This window comes from Mucor mucedo, assembly GCF_025094135.1.
Source record: "Mucor mucedo strain NRRL 3635 chromosome Unknown EV154scaffold_103, whole genome shotgun sequence".
Classification (NCBI taxonomy): Eukaryota; Fungi; Mucoromycota; class Mucoromycetes; order Mucorales; family Mucoraceae; genus Mucor; species Mucor mucedo.
Genome location: NW_026252387.1, coordinates 64,160 through 87,253, shown reverse-complemented (window position 1 = coordinate 87,253; position 23,094 = coordinate 64,160). Strand labels below are relative to the sequence as shown.

The following is a 23,094-nucleotide window of genomic DNA, read 5'->3' as shown; positions in this document are numbered from 1 at the left end:
CGCTCCTCTACATCTAAAACCGTAGTATCACTATATCTGTGGTATTTGACAATAATTGATACAATTGAAAAGTAATGAGATAAAAGTATATGTTTATCGGAGGTAAAAATAGACTAAAAGAACTCTGCTGCTATGGAATAATTGATCCTTTTTATATTGCACATCTCTCCTGAGTTGTAATGATGAGTCAACCTTTCTGGTTTTGGAATAGTTCTATACTTTGTTTCCCGCCTTGGGTTAAATGACTACTATTCGTTAGAATTGGTTCGAGTTACCGTTGTCCCATATCGGTGGATCAGGAGCATGAGTGTTCTAATAAATCTTTAGTATTACGGGACACTTACTTATCAGATCATGCAACGGTTACTGTAAAAGATGCATGCTTGTTTATCAAGTGTAATTGGCAATAAAACATAATAGTTGATCATTCATTTTTTATTTTTGTAATGAATTAAATACGATCACGAATATATAATGTCTTATCGATGTTGGTATATTTGGTTGTAGAAAATAGGTGTCCGTTAATTCATTCACTTTTTTACTATACCCTTTCTCAGCAGTATAATTATATTAATATATAAGTAAATGAACTATTTATATTAATAGCTGTTCTTTTCTCTCTCTGGGTAGCTAATCCATTGAGAGAACTATTAATACTAAATTTCTCTTTCTTATAACTCTTGATTTGATCTGAGAAGATTCTCTTCTGGATCTATGATATCCTAACTCATTGGTATAGCATTTTGTATTCAACTGTCATTCGTATATCGTATTTAGGCCAATCATGCAATCTTTTATATAGAAGTATGTACTCGAAGTAGGAGAAGTTGTATAGCAGTATACAAGCGTTTGCTGGTACGCGACATCAAAGATTTGTTTAATCACATAGTTTATTTATTTAAACGATTTGCTTAATTATTTTTGATTGAATCGTACCCAAATACGACAGGTGTGTAGTGATCATCTTGTAATACGAAGCTGACCGGTATACTTTCATTTAAAATGCAGTTTGGAAGTATGGTGATTGACTCCCTGTTGGACAAAAAATAAACAGGGCCGCTGTACACATCATCAAAGATATAACCTAAAACCATAATAAGTATGATAGCACTTAAATATAGTTATCATAATCATAATTACCTGTGGCGCCCATTATCATCTATTTGTCTTTGTTGCATTTGCCTATTTCAGAGAGCCATATCGATTCTAATAGTGTCTGGTACTCCCAAAGGGAACAGCAAAGAAGCAACTAATGTAACATGATAAATTATTGGTTAGTTGATTCCATAAGCATCTTCTTACATCCATGTAAAAACCCTCATCCTTCTCGAAGTCACCTGAGAGTTCTTCACCAAGAGACAGCGCAATTCGTATGACTTCGTCTCTTCCTACAGAGGCAGCAACGGAACGAAAAACACAATTTCCTTCGCTAAGAACTTTTGTCACCGAAGTGACGTGCTTCAACTTGAACTGAAGCATTCCAACGCAGCGCAAGAATAAATAAAGCTTGATACTATCATCAATGATGGTAGAATCATCGAATGTCACTTGCTTAAGCTACGTTGTAGTAGATGGCTTTCGTATGTTCACCTTCTTCAATTTAGCATCAACGGCTTCACCTTTGGAAAGAATTCTCCCCGTCTTGACAATTTTTATAAAAAACGAGTTATAAGTACTGATAAGCTGAGTAGATTATTATTATTATGTCAACTTACGACTACTGACTGCCAGTTCCTTCTTTTTCAAAGGATGTGAAACCTGATATCGAGATTATCATTGATTCTGTCAACCATGTGGCTGATAACATCAAGTTTTTCTTTTCGTACATGCTCAAATGGTACTTCTTCTATGTCCTGTCGAAGCGTGTGGAAATTAGTGTCAGTGGCATTCGTCTTAGTGTACATTTCTATTAAAGTTTAAAATGAGCTTCTTAACAGTTAAATAATTTGTCTATAAACATAAAATAATACCTGCTGACAACAACTGGTGCACACTATGAAGAGGGTTCGAGTTATTGCTCCAGGCCACTTTTCCGACAATCCATCTTGCGTCCACAGAGGAGAGGGGAATGACAGTATCCTTGCGGATAACTACATTGTCCCATCTATTACTGTTTCTCTGGCTGCTGAATACCTGATCATATTCTTCCTTGTATATAATATGTCTACAGGGTAGCTTCATAACAATACCGAAAACTCACGTAGAAGGTCTCAAGCAGCGATCAAGGCTCTCTTTCTTGAATATTTGGATTTGCTTCCAAATCATCTCAATAGCAAATCTGCTAACCACCTTCACCAATTTACGAGACATTGGGTTGGTTATAACAAAAGGATCGGCCGAAAACGTCGAGTAACCTTTATCCATGACAGCTTCGATATTCTGGTTGGCGAGTACCATATCCCATTGGACAAATTTTGTGGCAACTTGACAATTATTTCCTTTCAATGCACAGTGGGCTGTTCAACAGGGCTAATCGTATAAATTCCCATGTGGCACACTTATCGGTGTACTGCTTAACCCAAGAAGCACGTTGTTTGTACAATTCGTCAACAAAATTCACAATCTTTTCGACGTTTCATGTTGGATTCAATACATGCTTTTTGATGTCATTGACATCAGCGATACTTTCAACATCGTTTTTGCTACCATGTCAAAACATTACCTTTGTCTTGAGTGCCTTAAAAAATCACTCATAAGTCACCTTGGTTTCGTCCGCAACCCAGGCCAAAACCATAGAGTAATTCATGAAACCCTTCTTCGATCCATTGCTGATATTGTTGATACCAATGGCATTTATCAGAGGATACCAAAACATGTTAGTACGGTACGTGACGTCAACGAGACGTACTTCGGGGAATTGAAGATTGTTGTTTACGGCACTAACATGGGCCAAGAACAAACGGGTTAACCTTTCATTATCCTCATACTTGCTTTATAAAGTGAATCCCTTCTCTTCCAAGTTGCGAATAAAGGCATTCATGGAATGTTGATCTTAAACTTCATTTAAAGCACGTCTCAACAGAGCACGTTGGTTAGTCATGTCCTTTGCAATCACTCTCGTCTTTGTGTACTTGAAGTTGTTTACGGCTACGACAATAGAGGATGTCTTGGCGTTTGCGACGTGCATCTCGTTAATCGTAAAGTTTAAGATCGTAGTGGGGATTCCGGTTGTTGACAAGACATAATTTTTTGTCGTCTTCCAACATGTAATGATTGTGGACATCGTTGTGGCTTTCAACGATCCAACGATCTCCATTCTCCTTGGGCAAAACTGCTCTGATAAAAAAGTCGCATGTTCCTGTCACTATAACTTTAACTAATTTGGGAGAGTTCTCTGTACGAACGGCCTTGTACATGTTGCTGAATACACAGTCGCAATAGAAAAAAGCTGACTTTTCAGCCTGTCCAATGTGTGAACTTTCCCGAATGAATAGATGAAAATCTTGGTCGGCTGCAACATCCAAACAGGCGTCTTTAAATTCCTGGAAAGAGCCAAAGGTATCACCTACGGTCGGAAAAGTTGTAGTTTTGAAAGTAGTAATCTACATCTTAGAAGTGGTAATCTACATTTAAAAGTTTTATTTAAGGACAAACGTTACCAAAAAAAAAAAAAAAAAAAAAAAAACAGTACGTAGGTGACGCGTTATTTTTTTTTTAAAAAATCACGTGATTTAAAAAAGTACGTAAAAAAAAAAAAAAAGACATAGGTGTAGACATTGTCTTTTTTTTTTTTATTCATTCATACACAGGAGACAGAATTATAATGACAGATTCACATTATAAGACATTAGGAGTTACTGAAAACGCAACCTCCACTGAAATTCGTAAGGTATGAACGCGTCTTAATATTTTTTTTCGTCAATGTAACTCATTTATTTTTCTTTTCTTCGTTACAGGCTTATTACAAATTGGTAAGTACATTTTCATTCAAATAAACTGACTGCGTAGCTAACTTATTTATAGGCCCAAACTTATCACCCTGATAAGAACCCCAATGGAACCGAAAAGGTAAAACTTTTTTTTTTTTGTCTGTCTCAGTTCGTGATATTAACTTGCCGTAGTTCAAAGAAATTTCCAACGCGTATGAGAATTTATCTGATCCCGACAAAAAAAGGGTTTATGATTTGAAAAGAAAACGCGAGACGAATTTCGACTTCGAAAGCTTTTACGCAAGCAATCGACCTTCTTCCTCAAGACCAGGCCGTAGAGCACCAACTCCACCGGCTCCTCCAACTCCACCAGCCCCACAAACTCCACCACGACCATTCAGTCCTCCTCCACCACCACCTAATCGTAAGGCGTTGTTGATATAAAATGTTGAAACTCCGCTAACATTTTTTTTATAGGCGCAGACTACCACATCCGTACCACAGCGGTAGTTTCTTTAAAAGAAGCATATATCGGCGTGAGTGCTTTCAAGGTTTACTACAACCTGAAGGTGAACTGCCAAACATGTCATGGGTAAGCAAAAAGATGTAAAAAAAAAAAAACTAGCATGATAATAATTATAAAATAATAGTAATGATGATACTACTCTCTTTTCTGAGGCTTGTGTTACTTGCAATGGTAATGGATATGTCCAGACCCGATTGAGTGACAACAGAAAGAAAGCATCTGTTACGTGCTCTAACTGTGATGGAGTACGTGTAAAAACTTACAAAAAAAAATGTCAGACATGTCTTGGCGCAAAAGCTACTCGTGTAAGTGTGCTGATTCCGATTAAAAAAGGCATCCAATCCGGCCACACGTTCCAAGTAAAGAACCATGGCAATGTTATGCCCGACAACGTCACAAAGGGCGACTTGATTATTAAGGTGACTGTCGATGATGAATGGGGCTGTTTCACGCGTCAAAAAAGTACCTTACATGCTTCCGTGGACATCAAACTACGAGATGCTCTAATGGGAGTTAATCGAAAGGGAAATTTTATTAAGCATATGGATGGCCGCCGGTTAAAGATCCAACAAGCCACCGGCACAGTAATCAAACCTGGTATGACTATCATTCAGAAAGGTGAAGGTATGCCCGTATACAATGATACGAGTGACAACAAGGGTGATCTTATCGTTAAATTTAATGTGATCTTCCCTGACCAAATCAACATTCCCAAGGATCCATACGTTCGAGATGGAATTGATCTTATGTTTGAAACAGAAGAAGAACGTGTGATTCGAGAGAACACAATTGTTATCGAAGACGACGATGACCAAGATGACAATGTTAGTTCACGAGAGGGAGAGAACAAGAAAGAAGGGGACGTGTCTGAAGATACTACCGACGGCGCTCAGAAGGAGGCCCATATTATAGGAGATGACGATGAAGATAAAAACGTATCAAATTCTGCAAAGGATTCTTATGATAATTAATTAAAAACTATTTATTTATTGGGGACAATCTTGGGAATAAGTGTGTGGGGGGATGGGATACGATTAATGTTTCATTGTCTTTTTTTTGAGCTCCTTATTGCAGACTTTTCGCTCACTGTCTTGCCTTACTTGTACTAATTCTGCATTTTTATTGATACTACGTAATTGTTTTCTCTTCGTGCCAGAGGTCATTTTTTGGGGTGATTCTCGAGGGTATACATGACGCCACACAAAACATTTTGGACTCCATGCTGCTCGCTTAGTTCGGGTATTTCGTTACCAAGTGCCATTCAGGGTGCCCCCGAAGATGGCAGGTTTCGAGACTTTTGCTGGAATACAGAATGTTTGTTGTTTATTCTGGGTAACATCATCGTTCCCACGTGGTATGTGGCAGCTCTTTGTGGTTATTTAACAAGCTACTAAAGCGTTTTCAACAACACCTTTACCTTAAGGAGCATATTTCATGAGCCCTAGGATAAGAGCGAGAGTTGTCTTTAATTATCCGAAGTAACATTCTACTTGCCGGTTGTGCTGCATGAGTTGAAAGAAATGCGTCCCTCGTCTGATCAGTCGATAATCGGCTAGTTGATAGGCATCTCATTAGTGATCGGTCTGTTTTCAACGTTGAGAAAATGGTGTTTTGACCTCTTTTTGGTGATACAGGGAAGCACTTTTTAGGGCAATCAAAACTAATAAAAAGTGGGTGAGTGCACACGGAGACTGACTTGCTCGCAGCTGCACTTGGGCATTTTTCTTTGCTGAAACTGGATAGCGAGTCTCCATTTTTTTATAGTAATAAAAACACATTTTCCTTTTTTTAATCTTTTATGTCTTTTTTTTTTTTTTTTTTTTTTTTTTTTTTTTTTTTTTTTTTTTTTTTTTTTTTTTTTTTTTTTTTTTTTACCTTTTATGCCTTTTTAAACCTTTCATTTTTACCTCACTGTAAATGTCTCGTATTTTGTGTGGGGTTTTGCCTGTATATTGATCGTACCCACCTATGATGTTGCGTATCCTTGCGTAAATACGATTTTTGACACCATGTATTAGCTGGAGCTTGCTGGTAATCACACAATTTAAGCTGAGCAACTGAAAAGTAATAATCCTTAATAGTTTCCCATACAAGTGCTTCAAGTAGCCCATGTACCAAGAGATCGTTTGGTTTTACACAGGATACGATCCTGCATATAATTGTGACCTAGTAATGTTTGCTATTTTCGTTGCTGTCGGTTTTCTTTTACATTTAAATTTTACATCTAAAAGCACTATAATCTTTACTCGTTTATTGTATACTACTGGATTTGTATCTCCTTTAAGATCACTCTCAGAACCTTCTTTTATTCTTCATCTTCTACTACTTCTTCCTTTATAAACAATAGTTACCTTATGCTGATTGATTGAAGTCTGGTACTTAATTTCACATTTGCTATTTAATAACAATTGTCGCTTTTCTACATCTAAAACTTAACTAGCCCTATATCTGTGGTATTTGACAAAATTGGTACAATTAAAAAGTAATGAGATAAAAGTATATGTTTATCAGAGTTAAAAATAGACTAAAAGAACTGTGATGTTATGAATAATGGCCCTAAAACCATGCCTGGGGCTATCTTGAATTTCAAATTAATTCTCCAAAAAAAAAAAAAAAATTAATTATTGAAAATCTCGGTGTCGAAAGGACATTGAAATTTTTACAGGAATACATTAATAAACGGCATTTTTACTGAGCGAGTGCCAATAAAACTTCAAGTTTTAATAGAGAAAAAATACAGAGAGCTAAGGTTTAAAATTATGTAAAAGAGGGATGTTGGCAGGTAGGCCCTTTGTTTCTCCCATTCCAGCTCACAAGCGTACAAACGCCACGCTTGTTTGAGCAACGGCTATGCACATTTGCGCTTTTGCAGCCAGCAATTGTACAAACAGCACATGTTCTATGTGTTCGTTGATGTACGTTAACTGAAGAAAATGAAATACTTGGATCTATAACAGGTACTGGAAGCAGTGCTCTGAGTCGTATTGGTTGATGTTGCTCTCTGGAGGGAGGTGGAGGAGGTAATGAAACCACAGTTTCACTTTGAATCATCCTCTGTATAGCTTGATTAGCTGTCATTTGTACATGGGCTGGAATAGAAACAGTGGATCTACTTTCCGAGGTCAAAGCAGACCTTACCAGACGTACTGTATCGATATTCAATACTACAGTATGACAGTACTTTTGTCGATCACCTAATACATTGTAGTACGGTTCAAGATGTCTAGAAGTTTTGTAATATATATTACTTCCTTCCTTACAATAACCTGACCATAATTTAGCAAAGCATGCAAAATTTGATGTTGGTTTTCCAGATGTGAGGCCTATGGAACGTCGCTTTTCAGGGTTTTCCATAAACTTCGTGTAGCTTAACCTCTTGATCAGTGTGTACCGCAGTGACAGGTAACTTTGTCTTTTGGCAGATTGCTAGAACGTTGTACACAAAGTGTTTGACAGAGCATCCAACAATGTCAAGCTTCACAACCGTGAGGAGACTGAGTTCCAGCAACTTGGCTTTTGAAAACGTTTGGTTCCTTAAATGGTTTATGGCTGGTGATATATTGTTTTCTCGCATTACTTCATTTGGTAATGATGTAATACCATACGTCTCTTGTGTTTGCTCATATTAAAAAATACTACCGAGTCTATTCGTAAAGTAGCTGTCAATAGGTATATGACCCAGCTTGATTCTAATAGTATTGATTGATTGATATAACCAGGGACTGTAATGACCTTTATGCACTTTTCCGTAGCGATGTCTTGAGCCAACCTAAAAATTCATAAATTGTAATTTAGTGTAATACGTATTAGGTCAATTGAGCTTATATATAAGTATACTCTGAAATTCTTTTACATCGGTGTTGTGATAAAGATGATAGTCAGCAAGAACCATATCAGCTAAACCAGGACCTGCGTTGTATGATGCAAATTTTCTTATGATGTTCATATGTACAGAGCCCTTCTACAGAACTAGTACCTCTGCTACACCTATACTTCATCAATCCATTCTTGTCGAACCCCTTTTCTGCATATAATACGGGACCATTTAATACGTCTGAAACGTGACCAAGTCTTATCTCCTCCAAAACATGCTTAGAAGCACTCCATGTGTCTTCATTGAACAAAGGCTTCCCGCTCAATACGCACTTTGCAGGACCGTAATGCATGAAACGCATTGAGACAGATTTATACAACTCTTCGGGTGGTGGTATATATCTTCGTACACGCTCCAAAACAAAGTCCGGTTTTTTCACCATATAGCTCTCCCAATCAGTTCCTATTGATTCAAGATATTGGCTCACTAATCTTTTATCACCAAGATCAACAACAAACATAGCATCTATGAAGCGACGAGAAAACACTTTGGCCATCCCATGTTTTAAGGAAAAACTTATCATTTGCATCACATGAATAACATCTTTCAGGATTCTTGATGGTACATGTACATTCCCTGAGTCAAGAGACGTATTCGGATGGATGGTGTCTGACTCTGAGGGAATAGGAGATAATTTTGACAAATCTTGCTGCCTTTTAAGGTCGTATTGTTTTTTTGAAGCCGTTCTCAAACAGTGGTTGCTGATTCTTAATACAAAAGGAGGATCAAGCGAATCACTTAAAGTTCTTGCTTCAGGATTGCCGTTTTCTTGATGACTTTCAAGAAGCATAGAAAGCACTTGAACAATATCCACCTTTACAAGCCTGGTATCTTTTAGATGAGCTTCAATGGATTCTTCATTATCCTCAATGAATCCATAGTGTGATAGTTGAGGATAGAGATAGATAAAGAAAAACAATAAAATACTTTGAGACTGCTTATAAGTTTTATTGAGTAAAAGTAGATTCAAAGATTGAGCGGGTTCTATTCTAACTATCAGTTTGCATATTTATATATGTTAAGAGAAATCGGATTATGAATTTAGTTTGATAGATAAGTTACACAGCACTAAAATAGTGCTTGTAGTTGGATATGATATAATGTATAAGAAATTAGTTCGTGTTGTGATGTAATAACGTATGGGGTGATGAAGTGAGATTTAATTTTAATATTGTTTTATGGTGTGATTAGTAACAACAGTAGGTGGATCACCACACATAGGCAGAAGGAATCACTCTTGCGAATGTTTGATTATAAACTGCAACAAAAGTACCTTTTTGTAACCTTTTCGTCTACAGCTGGTTCTTCGTTAGCCTTTTCAAAAATCTTTAAAGCGACCCAAGCATCTAATGCGGCATAGCTTATTTGATCGAATGTCAAATCATCTCTTTCCCAATAACCACAACGAATGATAGACATCTTAGGTAGTTGCAAAGATAAAATGCTTCGACAAAGAACATCAAGTCGGGGACGAGAGTTATTAACTAAGTCGCGGTTGTAGCAAAATGGCCCAAGATCTACGTGGTTTGATACCACAACACTTAAAACACGCTTCACTCTTGTACAGTCTGCCTTAATATTTCTCCCTAATTTCACAATCTGGGAACAGCTAAGAACCTTAGATAGCTCACGAGAAAACGTATTCGTATCAAAGTCATGTACACGGAACCAAACAATTTTATTTTGGTAGCACATCTGCATTAAGAATACTCCACTTGTGGACATCATCCATTCACAATCAAAACCAACAAAACTTTCATTACTATACTCATCAGTATTTCCAAATATTTTGATACAACCCTCATTGATCTCTACTTCAGATCTTAAAACTCGGATCTTTGAAGTTTCTGGCAGGGTAATAATAGGACGTCAAAGAAAAGGGTTTTGTTGTGGTTGCTGTTGTCCATTTGTACATTTGGGAATAGGTACAACGTCTTTGGTTAAGGATGGCATCACCTGTTTTAAGAATGCTTGGTCTGCAGTGACATTATCTGTATAAAAAAGCTCAGGCTCTTTCATATTAAGCTTTTTGTAAGTATCCATCATCTGGAGAAATTGGGGTGCTAGATGATCCATTTTTTTGCTTTGTGCCAAGACTTGTAAATGGATCTCTTCATGTTCATTTAAAATAGTGTAGAGGCAAGAAAACGTCGAAACCCCATTGATTTTTGCCAAGTGTTCAATGATCTCGTGTCACTGGGATCAGAGTTGAGTGTATTTGGGTGTTACACCATTGATTTTGCATAAAAGCCGTAACGAGAGATACAATAAGGACCCTTTTTATTGGCTCCTTATATTAAAATTTTTGCATCTTTTGTTACAACTATAAGTTCATTTCAATTTTAATTCAGGAATCTAGCTACATCTACTATCAAAGTTATTATCCCCGCAACACTTGAAATAATGTTCTCCTTTTAAAACAGTGCCGTCTACAAACGACATAAGTTGATCCATAAAAGGACGAACCTTCGCTATCAAGGAGCTGTATACATAGCTAATGTAATTAGCAGAAGGAACATAACTAGTATATTTCATCTTGACTTTAAATTGAGCAAACTCAGTATATTGTCTACACTGGAGCATAGATAATACGGAAGGACTTTGGGCATCATGATAGAGGGTTGTGTAGTGTTGAAGCTGCAACAGGTTTTAGACATACGATGAGGTCCGATCCCATGTTGAAAGAGTGGTCTCATCAGTTTGCAAAGCATTTTAGAAAGGCCAGATCGATGACTAAGAACAGCTGGAATTTCAGCTTGTAAATGAGGTGGAAGTTGTCGGATCAAACATGAGTTACACTTATCAAATGTGTGCTTAACATCTTTGTTGAAACACTTGTATTTTGTAGTCATCAGGTAAAAATAGGTAAAAAGTATTTAACATATTATAAATGACATAAAAACAAACTTCTCATTTAAGATCGAACTCATTTAAATCCATAATCCTCCTAGCTCTACGCTTTTTATTGAATCCCTTCACACCTATTTTTGATTCACAAGTCGGACAGGTTAAATCTTTTACTAAATGATGAGGGAACCATAAAAGCATTCAAGATGTATAGAGGTATCCCGGGTCTTTGTTAGTATCATCAAGCATAAAGTATGGATTCTTTCGGTGAACCCAAAAAGTCCCATTCTGATACTCTTCTGGTCTTTTCCACTTCAATCTCTCCTGTAACTCAACAAGATACTTATTGACGTAGCTTTCTTCAAGAATAGAAGCTGCATCATTATCAACAGTGATGAATTCGTTTTCGTCTAGTTCGTCTTTATGGATTTCATCGTCTGTTCCCCACTCATTATCATTTCTATTATCTTCATCCAACAAATCCGCAGTTTGGAATTCGATGTTGAGAAATTTATCAATATAAACTTCGTCTTCGTTCTCATTGTCAACACTATTTTCAAAAGTTGAAACTTCAGTGGTAACCATCTTTTCTTGGTCGACTAAAGGGGAATGATTTCTGTAAAGCTCAACTACTACAGAATAACTGAAACCCTCTTCAGGTACAGATTCATCGACTGTTGTCTCAACATTATTGTCGACAATCTCTTCAACATTCGTTTGTTAGTGTTCGTGCTTGTTGTGAATAGTGTTCGAAGACTAAAAAAAAAGATATGAATGACTCAACAGTAAAGCTTTTATAAAAATTAAGAACGTCGTCTTACTGCTTTCGCCTGCATTGTAAAATTCAACACTGATGATGGGTTCTTGATTTGCTTTCTTGGTCCTTCGTAAACAACTTCCGGCTTTTTTTCAGTCTTTCCACCTAATGGACCACCATGTCTCTGTTTAAATCTCGGTAAACTTCCTTCCCCTCCTGTTTTTTCGACATTATAGGTAGCTGGGGTTGAGATTATTCACAATGTTCTTTTAAATTGTGTCCGGAACAATTTGAAACTTCAAAAAAGGAAACAAAAGAAATAAAATCAGTTTATTTAATATTAGTTACCTCAAATCCTATAATTTGATTCGCCCAATACAACTCCGTTAATTCAAAATAGAAGGATTTGATTGGATCAAAGGAGTCTCAGCAGTAAGCGTACGGTAACAATTCACAGGTTGCAGTCACTGTAACTTTAACTCTTTTGCGAAAGTTCTCGGTACGAACGGCCTTGTACTTGATGCTGAATACACAGACGTAATGGAAAAAAGGATGACTTTTAATCATGCCCAATGGGTGAACTGTCCCGGATGAATAGCTGAAAACCTTGGTTGGCTGCAGCATCAAAACATGCGTCTTTAAATTCCTTGGCAGAGGCCAAGATATCACCTACGGTAGGAAAAGTTGTAGTTTTAAAAGTAGTAATCGTCATTTTAATAATTATATTTAAGGCAAAACCAAAAGAAAAAAAAGTGCGTATGTGACCTGTTATTTTTTTTTTAAAAAAAATCCCGTGATTTAAAAAAAGTACATAAAGAAAAAAAAAAGACGTTCGTGTCGAAATTCTCTTTTTTTTATTCTTTCATACACAACGAACAGAATTATAATGACAGACTCACATTATACGACGTTAGGAGTTACTGAAAAAGCAACTTCCTCTGAAATTCGTAAGGTATGAACGCGTCTTAACAATTTTTTTGTCAATGTAACTCATTTATTTTTCTTTTCTTAATCATAGGCTTATTACAAATTGGTAAGTACATTTTTATTCAAATAAACTGACTGCATAGCTTACTTGTTTATAGGCCCAAACTTATCACCCTGATAAGAACCCAAATGGAACCGAAAAGGTAAAACTTTTTTTTTTATCTGTCTCACTTCATGACATTAACTTGCCGTAGTTCAAGGAAATTTTAAACGCGTATGAGATTTTATCTGATACCGACAAAAAAAGGGCTTATGATTTGAAGCGAAAACGGGCAGCGAATTTCGACTTTGAGGACTTTTATGCAAGTAATCGTACTTCTACCTCAAGACCAGGACCGAGAACGCGAACCCCACCAGCTCCACCCAGTCCACCAACTCCACCAAGACCATCCAGTCCTCCACCCCCACCTCTTAATCGTAAGGCGTTGTTGATATAGATTGTTCAGACTCCGCTAAAAAAATTTTTATAGGCGCAGACTACGACATCCTTACTACTGCGGTAGTTTCCTTAAAAGAAGCTTATCTCGGCGTAAGCGACTTCAAGGTTTACTACAACCTGAAAGTGAATTGCCAAACATGTCATGGGTAAGCAAAAAGACATAAAAACAAACTAAAACGATAATAATTTTAAAATAATAGTATTGAGAATACTGCTCTCTTTTCCGAGGCTTGTGTGACTTGCAATGGATCTGGATATGTCCAAACACGCTTAAGTGATAGCAGAAAGAAAGCATCTGTTACGTGCTCTGGATGTGACGGAGCAGGTGTAAAAACGTATAAAAAGAAATGCCAGACCTGTCTTGGGGCCAAAGCAACTCGTGTAAGTGTGCTGATTCCAATTGCAAAGGGCATCCATTCCGGCCACACAATCAGAATGAAGAACTATGGGAATGTCATGCCAGACAACGTCACAAAGGGCGACTTGTTAATTAAGGTGACTGTCGATGATCATTGGGGCTGTTTCACGCGTCACAAAAATACCTTACTTGCTTCCGTGGACATCAAACTACGAGATGCTCTCATGGGAGTAAATCGAAAGGGCAATTTCGTCAAACATATGGATGACCGCCGATTGAACATTCAGCAAGCACCCGGAACAGTAATCACACCCGGCATGGTCATAATCCAGAAAGATGAAGGTATGCCCGTATTCTGCGATACAGATGACAAAAAGGGTCATCTTATCATTAAATTCAATGTGATCTTCCCTGTTCAGATAAATATTCCCACGGATCCATACGCTCGGGACGAAATTGATCTGATGTTTGAAACGGAGGAAGAACGTGAAATCCGAAAGAACACGATTATTGTTGAAGAAGATGAAGAAGAAGATGAGAATGTTAGTTCTCGAAAAGGAGATAACAATGAAGAAGGGGATGTGTCTGTAGATACTACCGATGGCGCACAGAAGGAGGCCCATAATTTAGAAGACGATGTTGAAAGTAATCACGTATCAGATTCTGCAAAGGATTCTTATGACGATTAATAAAAAATTATTTATTTGTTGGGGACAGTCTTGGGAATAAGTGAGTGGGGGGAATGGGATACGCTTAATTTTTCATTGTCTTTGTTTTGAGATTCATATGTGACACTTTTCGTTCACTATTTTGCCTTACTTGAACCAGCTATGAATTTTTATTGTTACTACGTAATTTTTTTCTCTTTGTGCGAAAGGTGATTGTTGGGTTGATTCACGATGGTGTACATAGATCCACACAAGACCTCGTGGGCTCCAGGTTGGTGGCTTTGTTCGGGTTTATCGTTACGAAGTGATATTTGGGGTCGTCCCCGTAGATGACAGGTTTCGAGGCTTTTGCTGGAATACTGGATGTTTGCGGTTTGTTCTGGGTGACATTAATTTTTCCACCACTATGGACCAAGGTATGGCATTTGTTACAAAATCTGCATAAATTCTCCGATTTTTTTTTTGGGATCCAATGATATCTCGTATTGGATCTGTATTCACTTTTATGTTTTGGTGGGAAAAAAGAAGTTCCAAAAAAGACACAGTTTTATTTATAAACTCTTACGAAATTCCGTCCTCAATGCACACGAACTTTTAAAACTAAAGTTTTTTTTTTGAATTTTTCAAAAGTTAGAGCCATTTGAATATTTTTTTCTTTCAGCTTCAGGAATTAGTGATTGATATGCATACCAGTGTTTTTTCACCAATTTTCAGGAACCAGGTATATGTAAACCGACCAATGTTAAGGAACTTCTTTTATTATTTTTCTTGACCATCTTCAGACCTCCCCTGCCGGATTTACACATTTTTTTGGATATTCGGACTTTTAAATAAGCCAATCGAAAAAACAAAATTTTAACATGAAAAAAAAGAGTCGCGAAGCTCTTACCTGAGGGTTGTCCCCAGTAGCCATGACCAAATGCACTTCAGCTTTTACTCTCTCACCATTCCATCTTTCGACAATCAACCCATGTTCACTAAGGCTTTTTATCTCATGAACAATTAGTAAGAGGAAGGAATCTAAGTGCTTAGGTTTACCAGCAATAATGACAAGTTGAAATGTGTACTGATCTGTACATCCATTGTTTATGTCTGTTATAGTTTCTGAAAACGTAAAGCTAACCTTACCTAATAGATGGGGCAAAATTAAGGGCAAGTACATGCAAAATGGTCATTTCAAGATTCGATTTTTTCTGATTGACAAAACCAGCTTCCATGAGTACCAGAGCAATATCGTTGGGAGACTTGAAAAGGTTGGCCAGCTTTGAAAGCCTTGTAGTCCTAGCCATCAAGTTAATCAGAAATGATTCCTGGATTTTCATTGCATTCATGAACGTAGCGTAACTTTTGTCGTGTTTCCTCATGACTTGACAGCTTGGACATCTGATCACCAATGGACATCATCTTCATTTTTAGGAATGGAATTAACACGGAATCAGGAACCTCGCTTTGATATCTATTTTCTTTACATCCAAAGCAAACGTTTTCATCTGTGGTAATATCAAAGAGCTGACAAACATTTTTGCAATAATCACACTCATTAGCTTTGATTGTTCTTTCCTTTAGACGAGTAGCCACAGGACCGGCATGATAAATATGGGGGTGATATTCTGTATTTAATGGAATATTCAGTACTGTTTGTATGTATGTATGTGGATGTATAAGAAACGCTCTACGTTCGGCAAATCTTTCATGATCTCTAATAACAGTGTTCATAAGACGCACAATATGACGATCGCATTCAGAAAAGACTTGGAAGGATGTGACGATATCATACAACTCGATACTAATTATCTGTGATGTGGTAGACGCGTGCTCTTGGAAAAAAACTTCATCATAAAGGTGTCCTTTATCATCAGAGCTAAAATTGCAAAAGCCCTCGAATGTTCTCTGCTACTCAGGATCAAACAAATCCGGAAATAAGGTTCAAAATTAGTTTTTCGATTTTGAGTATGTTCATTTTATCACAACTGTCATACTGGATTGGGTGGCATTGGCCGAGGGTGACACTGTGGTTGTCTCCACATTATCGACCATATTGATTTCTTTGTTCCAAACAGTAACTCTGTGCTCGATATGAACAGCATGAATAAGCTTATCATTACGAAGATTAATACGGGTTGTCGAACTTTTGAATGCATTGGTCGCACGCAATAGGAACGGAAAGCTTTGTACGTTTGAATTGGCTTTGCATGGTAGAAGAGAAATTTTATGAAAGAGTAGAAGTCAGCAGGTTTCTATAAATTACTTATATAAAAAATTGCTGGCTTGTGCCAGACCATGTATGAAATTAGTATATTATAACATTTGCATAAATGTATATGGCCAATTGTTTATTTTTACTGGTTTATCCATAGTTTATCATTGTATTCTATTTGTCCGTTTAATTTGAACATTGAACTTCTTAAGATGAATAAAAATGCTGGCAGCAACATAATGTCAACATCCACAAGCGACGATATGTTTAGGGCGGTCTTCAATGAGGTAACTGAGCTGAATTCAGTGGTTTTGAAATTAGACGAGCGGTTTGCTATGAAGTTTTCACCTGCACCAAGTAACAAAAATGTAACCAGTTTTTTCGCCTTTGATACTTCAGGTACTATACTGTTTTCAAATCATGTGATAGTTTTGTGTAACAAGTTGTCTATCAAGGGCATGACTTTGTAGCCAAGGAAACAGAGATGGCCCGAGTCAATGCCCATCCGGACTGTTTTGGTGCTTGAAGTATCGTAGCTACCTTGCCAAGGGCTAGGATAGGGTTTCAGCCAACGCCAGCAAACAAACGACTCTGCGCTAACGCATGTATGGATTCATTGATCGTCTATCTGTGGACAAAAAAACCCAGCAACTCTTCCCCAGATATGGGTCACGCAAAGTTTAAGGAACTTGAACAGTTATTTCCGAGATGTTGTGTTTCAAGCTAAAGTTTAATTACAAAACGACCATCGGAGTAGTTTGAGACTGGTTATAAGAAGTCCTTTACAAATAAATGAAATGTACGAGTATTTATCTAAATTACTGTCTGCTGTGTTCACATCTGTAGAGCTATCTTGAAGCTATCATTGATTAACCAAAAATGTTGACGATTATTACATAGTCACTAATTTATTCTTGTTCGAATAACTGTGGAGTCTTCTTAACTCTCCTTGTTTTAAATTAAATTTGAAGTATTTCTCAGACGTACTAAATTAGACTTTCCATGTTATATCTTTGTAGTTCTTACTATGACATTTTTTAAGCTTATATCACTAATGGCATCAGCACGGATAAACTTTTGTTAGCTCGAATATGGCTATAGCGTTGCTAGGTTACAGTAGGAGTATTACTCGCCGCTTACGATATGCAATGATTTAGGAGGGTACAGTTTCCATCAGTTAGGGTAATCTGTCTCATCAAGAGAAAACATGCTATGCCTTGAGACTTGAAAGCGATATGTTGGATTATGGCACCATATCTACAAGTGCAACACACAACTGGCAGCTAATCTGCTCATTCAACACACACTGAAGGGGCAACGTCAAGGTGAAAGACGAAGCGTAAGGTTTCTTTCAATAGTTACTTGAAATGGTATAAATCTCACAAACTAACATAAAATTAGGTTCGTGTTTCCCCCGCTGTAGAGGCTCCAGTAATACAATTTGAAGCACTAACTACAGCTAGCAATACCAGAGTACATAACATTCCTCTGATTTTTTAAACAAATATAAATACTTTTTAGCTTTAATTTCTCTTTTTCTTTTCCTCGTATTTTCTTTTCTTTTTGACTTTTCTGAGGTATGCAATGATATTGACCTATTTCCTGTTCAGTTAATTGGTATGCTATTTTATTTTACATTTCTTAAACAAATAAAAATTGTTTGTACAGTCACGCCACCATCACAAGAAGACTGAGGCAAAAATCCATAACACTTGCTATGTAAGGAGCGGACAGCCCGACAGGACAGACGGGAGAAAACTTGCTTACAAGAACAGAAAAATAAATGATAATTATTATATTTATTATAAGGGGTAAAAAAAAGAAAGAGGAAAAGAAAAGAGAGTGTTATTAGATAATATATCTGATGAAGGAGAAAAAAGAAGAGGGAAAGTTAGGCTATGTTTATAGTTGAGGATTGTATAGTTATTTATTATAAAAACAAGCAATGGCAAAGTTTAGTAAGTCATTACTTATGTATGAGAGATATTGGATGATTGATGGTTGACACATAGATGACAAGGGGCTGACAAAGAATAACCAAGATTAATGCATCTAAGTGACACGATCATGACAAAAACTGCTCCGATAAAAAATTCTCAGGTTCCTCTCATTGTAACTTTAACTCTTTTTCAGGAGTTCTGGATACGAATGGCCTTGTACTTGTGGCTGAGTACACAGACGTAATGGAAAAAGGCGGAATTTTTAGCATGCCTAATGGGTTAACTGTCCCAGATAAAAAGCTGAAAACCTTTGTCGGCTGCAGCATCAAAACAGGCGTCTTTAAACTTCTCGGCATAGGCAAAGTTATCATCTACGGTAGGAAAGGTTGTATTTTTAAAAGCAGTAATCCTCAGTTTAGAAGTAGTAATATACACTATAAAAGTTTTATTTATGGAAAAACGTCACTAAAAAAAAAAAAAAAAAAAAAAAAAAGTACGTAGGTGACGCGTTATTTTTTTAAAAAAAAATCACGTGATTTAAAAAAAGTACTTAAAAAAAAAAAGACGTAGGTGTAGACATTCTCTTTTTTCTTTTTTTATTCATTCATACACAGGAGAAAAAATTATAATGACAGATTCATATTATAAGACATTAGGAGTTACTGAAAACGCAACTTCCTCTGAAATTCGCAAGGTATAAACGCGTCTTACATTTTTTTTTTAACAATGTAACTCATTTATTTTTCTTTTCTTCATTACAGGCTTATTAAAAATTGGTAAGTACATTTTCATTCAAATAAGCCGACTTCGTAGCTAACTTGTTTATAGGCCAAAACGTATCACCCGGATAAAAATCCTAATGGAACCGAAAAGGTAAACGTTTTTTTTTTATCTGTCTCATTTCATGACATTAACTTGCCGTAGTTCAAGGAAATTTTAAACGCGTATGAGATTTTATCTGATCCCAACAAAAAAAGGGTTTACGATTTGAAGAGAAAACGCGGTACGGATTTCGACTTCGAAAGCTTTTATGCAAGCAATCGACCTTCTACGTCAAGACCAGGACGCAGAACGCCAACGCCACCAGCTCCTCCAACTCCACCAACTCCATCAACTCCACCACGACCATTCAGTCCTCCACCACCACCACCTAATCGTAAGGCGTTATTGATATAAAATGTTGAATCCCCGCTAAAAAAATTTTATAGGCGACGACTACCACATCCTTACGACTGCGGTAGTTTCCTTAAAAGAAGCTTATCTCGGTGTGAGAGATTTCAAGGTTTACTACAACTTGAAGGTGAACTGCCAAAAATGTCATGGGTAAGCAAAAAGATGTAAAAAAAAACTAGCATGATAATAATTTCAAAATAATAGTAATGTGGATACTGCTCTCTTTTCTGAGGCTTGTGTTACTTGCAATGGTAGTGGATATGTCCAGACCCGGTTGAGTGACAAAAAAAAGAAAGCATCTGTTACGTGCTCTAGCTGTGATGGAGTAGGTGTTAAAACTTACAAAAAGAAATGTCAGACCTGTCTTGGCGCAAAAATGACTCGTGTAAGTGTGCTGATTCCCATTGCAAAAGGCATCGAATCCGGCCACATGATCCGAATGAAGAACTATGGCAATTTCTTGCCCGACAACGTCACAAGGGGCAATTTGTTTATTCAGGTGACTGTCGATAATAAATGGGGCTGTTTCACACGTCACAAAAATACCTTATTTGCTTCCGTGGACATCAAACTTCGAGATGCTCTAATGGGAGTAAATCGAAAGGGAAATGTTTTTAAGCATATGGATGGCCGCCTATTGAACATTCAGCAAGCACCCGGAACAGTGATCACACCCGGATTGGCCATGATTAAGAAAGATGAAGGTATGCCCGTATTCTCTGATACGGATGGCAACAAGGGTAATCTTATCATTAGATTTAATGTGATCTTCCCTGTTGAAATCAACATTCCGAAGGATCCATACGTTCGAGATCAAATTGATCTTATGTTTGAAACGGAAGAAGAACGTGTGATTCGAGAGAACACAATTGTTATCGATGACGACGATGATGAAGATGACAATGTTAGTTCACGAGAGGGAGATAACAAAAAAGAAGGGGATGTATCTGAAGATACTACCGACGGCGCTCAGAAGGAGGCCCATATTTTAGGAGATGACGGTCAAGACAAAAACGAATCGGATTCTGCAAAGAATTTTTATAATAATTAATTAAAAAGTATTTATTTATTGGGGACAATCTTGGGAATAAGTGAGTGGGGGGGGGGATGGGATACGCTTAATTTTTTATTGTCTTTGTTTTGAGTTCCATAAGTTAGACTTTTCGTGCAATATTTTGCCTTACTTGTACCAACTATGCATTTTTATTGTTACTATGTAATTGTTTTCTCTTCTCGCCAAAGGTCATTTTTTGGGATGATCCTCGAGGGTGTACATTGTCGTGATCGAGGCTATATACTTAAGATATGACTCTACCTAAACTTCTTAAATCTTCCATTTGATAATCCTAAATATAATTCTTATTTATACTGTTATATTAAATACTGATCATTTACTTTATGTACAGGCTTGATTTTATATCATCCTTCATACAAGTATAAGACATACATTTAAATAATAACATTGACATGAAAACATATGAAGGTTACATCAGCCACATTGAGATACCACATCTATCTGAATTAAGAACTACATTTTCCTCTGAATATTGTGCTACAAGACATACACAGTTTAAGAATGAATATTATTGTTAATGTTATTGACATCTCATTTTGGTCTTTCCATATGGGATCATTACATCCGAGTATTATCTGGATGAATCTACCCACGACCGTCATCAGCCCATCTGTGATCAATGTTTGAAATAATGTGTATATAAAGACCTCCTTTTATTTGTTTAATAAAGCCTTATTTAATTTTTGCAAGTTTGATAATTTTCTTGTTTTTATTTTATAAAACTACACCGATTTCCACATACATGAAGCCAAACAAAACATTTTGGACTCCATGTTGCTCGCTTGGTTCGGGTATTTCGTTACCAAGTGCCATTTGGGGTGGTCCCCAAAGATGACAGGTGTCGGGGCTTTTGCTGGAATACAGAATGGTTGCGGTTTTTTCTGGGTGTCATCACTTTTTCCACCACTATGGACCAAGGTGCGGCATTTTTTATAAAATCCGCATAAGTTCTCCGATTTTTTTTGGGATCCAATGATGTCTCGTATTAGATCTCTACTCACTTTTATGTTTTGGTGGGAAAAAAGAAGTACAGTATTATTTATAAACTCTTACGAAATACGATCCTCAATGCACACGAACTTTTAAAACTAAAGTTTTTTCAAAAGTTAGAGCCATTTGAATATTTTTTTCTTTCAGCTTCAGGAATTAGTGATTGATATGCGCACCAGTGTTTTTTCACCAATTTCCAGGAAACGGGTATATGTAAACCGACCAATGTTAAGGAATTTCTTTTTTTCTTTTTCTTGACCATCTTCAGTCATCCCCTGCCGGATTGACACATTTTTTTGAATATTCGGACTTTTAAATAAGCCAATCGAAAACACGAAATTTTTACATGAAAAAAAAAAAGTCGCGAAACTCTTACCTGAGGGATCTCCCCGGTGCCCATGACCAAATGCACTTTAGCTTTTACCCTCTCACCATTCCATCTTTCGACAATCAACCCATGTTCACCAAGGCTTTTTATCTCATCAACAATTAGTAAGAGAAAGGAATCTAAGTCCTTATACTTACCAGCAATAATGACAAGTTGAAACGTGTACTGGTCTGTATACCCATTGTTTATGTCAGTTATAGTTTCTGAAAACGTAAAGCTAACCATACCTTATAGATGGGTCAAAATTAACTATGAGTACATGCACAATTGTCATTGCTTGCTTCGATTTTTTCTGATTGCCATATCCAGCGACCAAGAGTACCAGAGTAATATCGTTGGGAGACTGAAAAATGTTGGCAGCTTTTAAAGCCTTGTAGTCGTCGCCATCAAAGTAATCAGAATTGATTCCTGGATTTTCCTTGCGATCATGAAGGTAGCGTAACTTTTGTCGTGTTTCCTCATGACTTAACAGCTTAGACAGCTGATCACCAATGGACATCATGTTCATTTTTTGGAATGGAATTAGCATGGAATCAGGAACCTCCCTTCTATATCTATTCTGTTTTTACATTCAGAGCAAACCTTTTCATATTTGGTAATATCAAAGAGCTGACAAAAATATTTGCAATTATCATACTCATGAGCCTTGATTGTTCCTTCCTTTCGAAATGTAGGCACAGGACCGGCATACAAATATGGCTGTTACATTCTGTGTTTAATGGAATAACTAGTACTGTTTGTATGCATGTATATGGATGTATATGAAACACTATAACTTCGGCAAATGTTTCATGATCTCTGATAACAGTACTCATTAGGCCCACAATTGGACGATGGCATTCAGAAAAGACTTGGAAGGATGTGACGATATCATACAACTCGATACGCGATAGCTGGGACGTAGTAAACATCTGCTTTTGGATAGAAGCTTCATCATAAACGTGTCCTTCATCACCAGCGCTAAAATTTCAAAAGGCCTTGAATGTTCTCTGCTTCTCAGGATCAA

General features: G+C 36.9%; 5 protein-coding genes across 5 annotated transcripts; 3 read left to right on the top strand and 2 right to left on the bottom strand.

The window, feature by feature from the left end:
* Positions 1-1,159: 1,159 nt before the first annotated feature.
* Positions 1,160-2,397, bottom strand: EV154DRAFT_484947 (uncharacterized protein; the record flags this gene model as incomplete). Its single annotated transcript, XM_051598708.1, has 6 exons — positions 1,160-1,249; positions 1,303-1,557; positions 1,591-1,675; positions 1,759-1,906; positions 1,971-2,164; positions 2,201-2,397. 6 exons carry the CDS (start codon positions 2,395-2,397, stop codon positions 1,160-1,162), a joined length of 969 nt encoding a protein of 322 aa, XP_051453985.1.
* A 1,366-nt stretch (positions 2,398-3,763) lies between these two features.
* Positions 3,764-5,366, top strand: EV154DRAFT_573703 (uncharacterized protein; the record flags this gene model as incomplete). The annotated part of the gene is made up of 6 exons (XM_051606404.1): positions 3,764-3,829; positions 3,897-3,911; positions 3,964-4,008; positions 4,062-4,293; positions 4,347-4,461; positions 4,520-5,366. 6 exons carry the CDS (start codon positions 3,764-3,766, stop codon positions 5,364-5,366), a joined length of 1,320 nt encoding a protein of 439 aa, XP_051453984.1.
* Positions 5,367-11,317: 5,951 nt separating this feature from the next.
* Positions 11,318-12,585, bottom strand: EV154DRAFT_567364 (uncharacterized protein; the record flags this gene model as incomplete). The annotated part of the gene is made up of 2 exons (XM_051606014.1): positions 11,318-11,820; positions 12,480-12,585. The coding sequence occupies 2 exons, from the start codon at positions 12,583-12,585 to the stop codon at positions 11,318-11,320; spliced, it is 609 nt and encodes a 202-aa protein (XP_051453983.1).
* A 174-nt stretch (positions 12,586-12,759) lies between these two features.
* Positions 12,760-14,346, top strand: EV154DRAFT_573700 (uncharacterized protein; the record flags this gene model as incomplete). The annotated part of the gene is made up of 6 exons (XM_051606403.1): positions 12,760-12,825; positions 12,892-12,906; positions 12,959-13,003; positions 13,055-13,277; positions 13,331-13,445; positions 13,500-14,346. 6 exons carry the CDS (start codon positions 12,760-12,762, stop codon positions 14,344-14,346), a joined length of 1,311 nt encoding a protein of 436 aa, XP_051453982.1.
* Positions 14,347-19,090: 4,744 nt separating this feature from the next.
* On the top strand, positions 19,091-20,686 carry EV154DRAFT_484944 (uncharacterized protein; the record flags this gene model as incomplete). Its single annotated transcript, XM_051598707.1, has 5 exons — positions 19,091-19,156; positions 19,291-19,335; positions 19,387-19,618; positions 19,671-19,785; positions 19,840-20,686. The coding sequence occupies 5 exons, from the start codon at positions 19,091-19,093 to the stop codon at positions 20,684-20,686; spliced, it is 1,305 nt and encodes a 434-aa protein (XP_051453981.1).
* Positions 20,687-23,094: the final 2,408 nt, after the last annotated feature.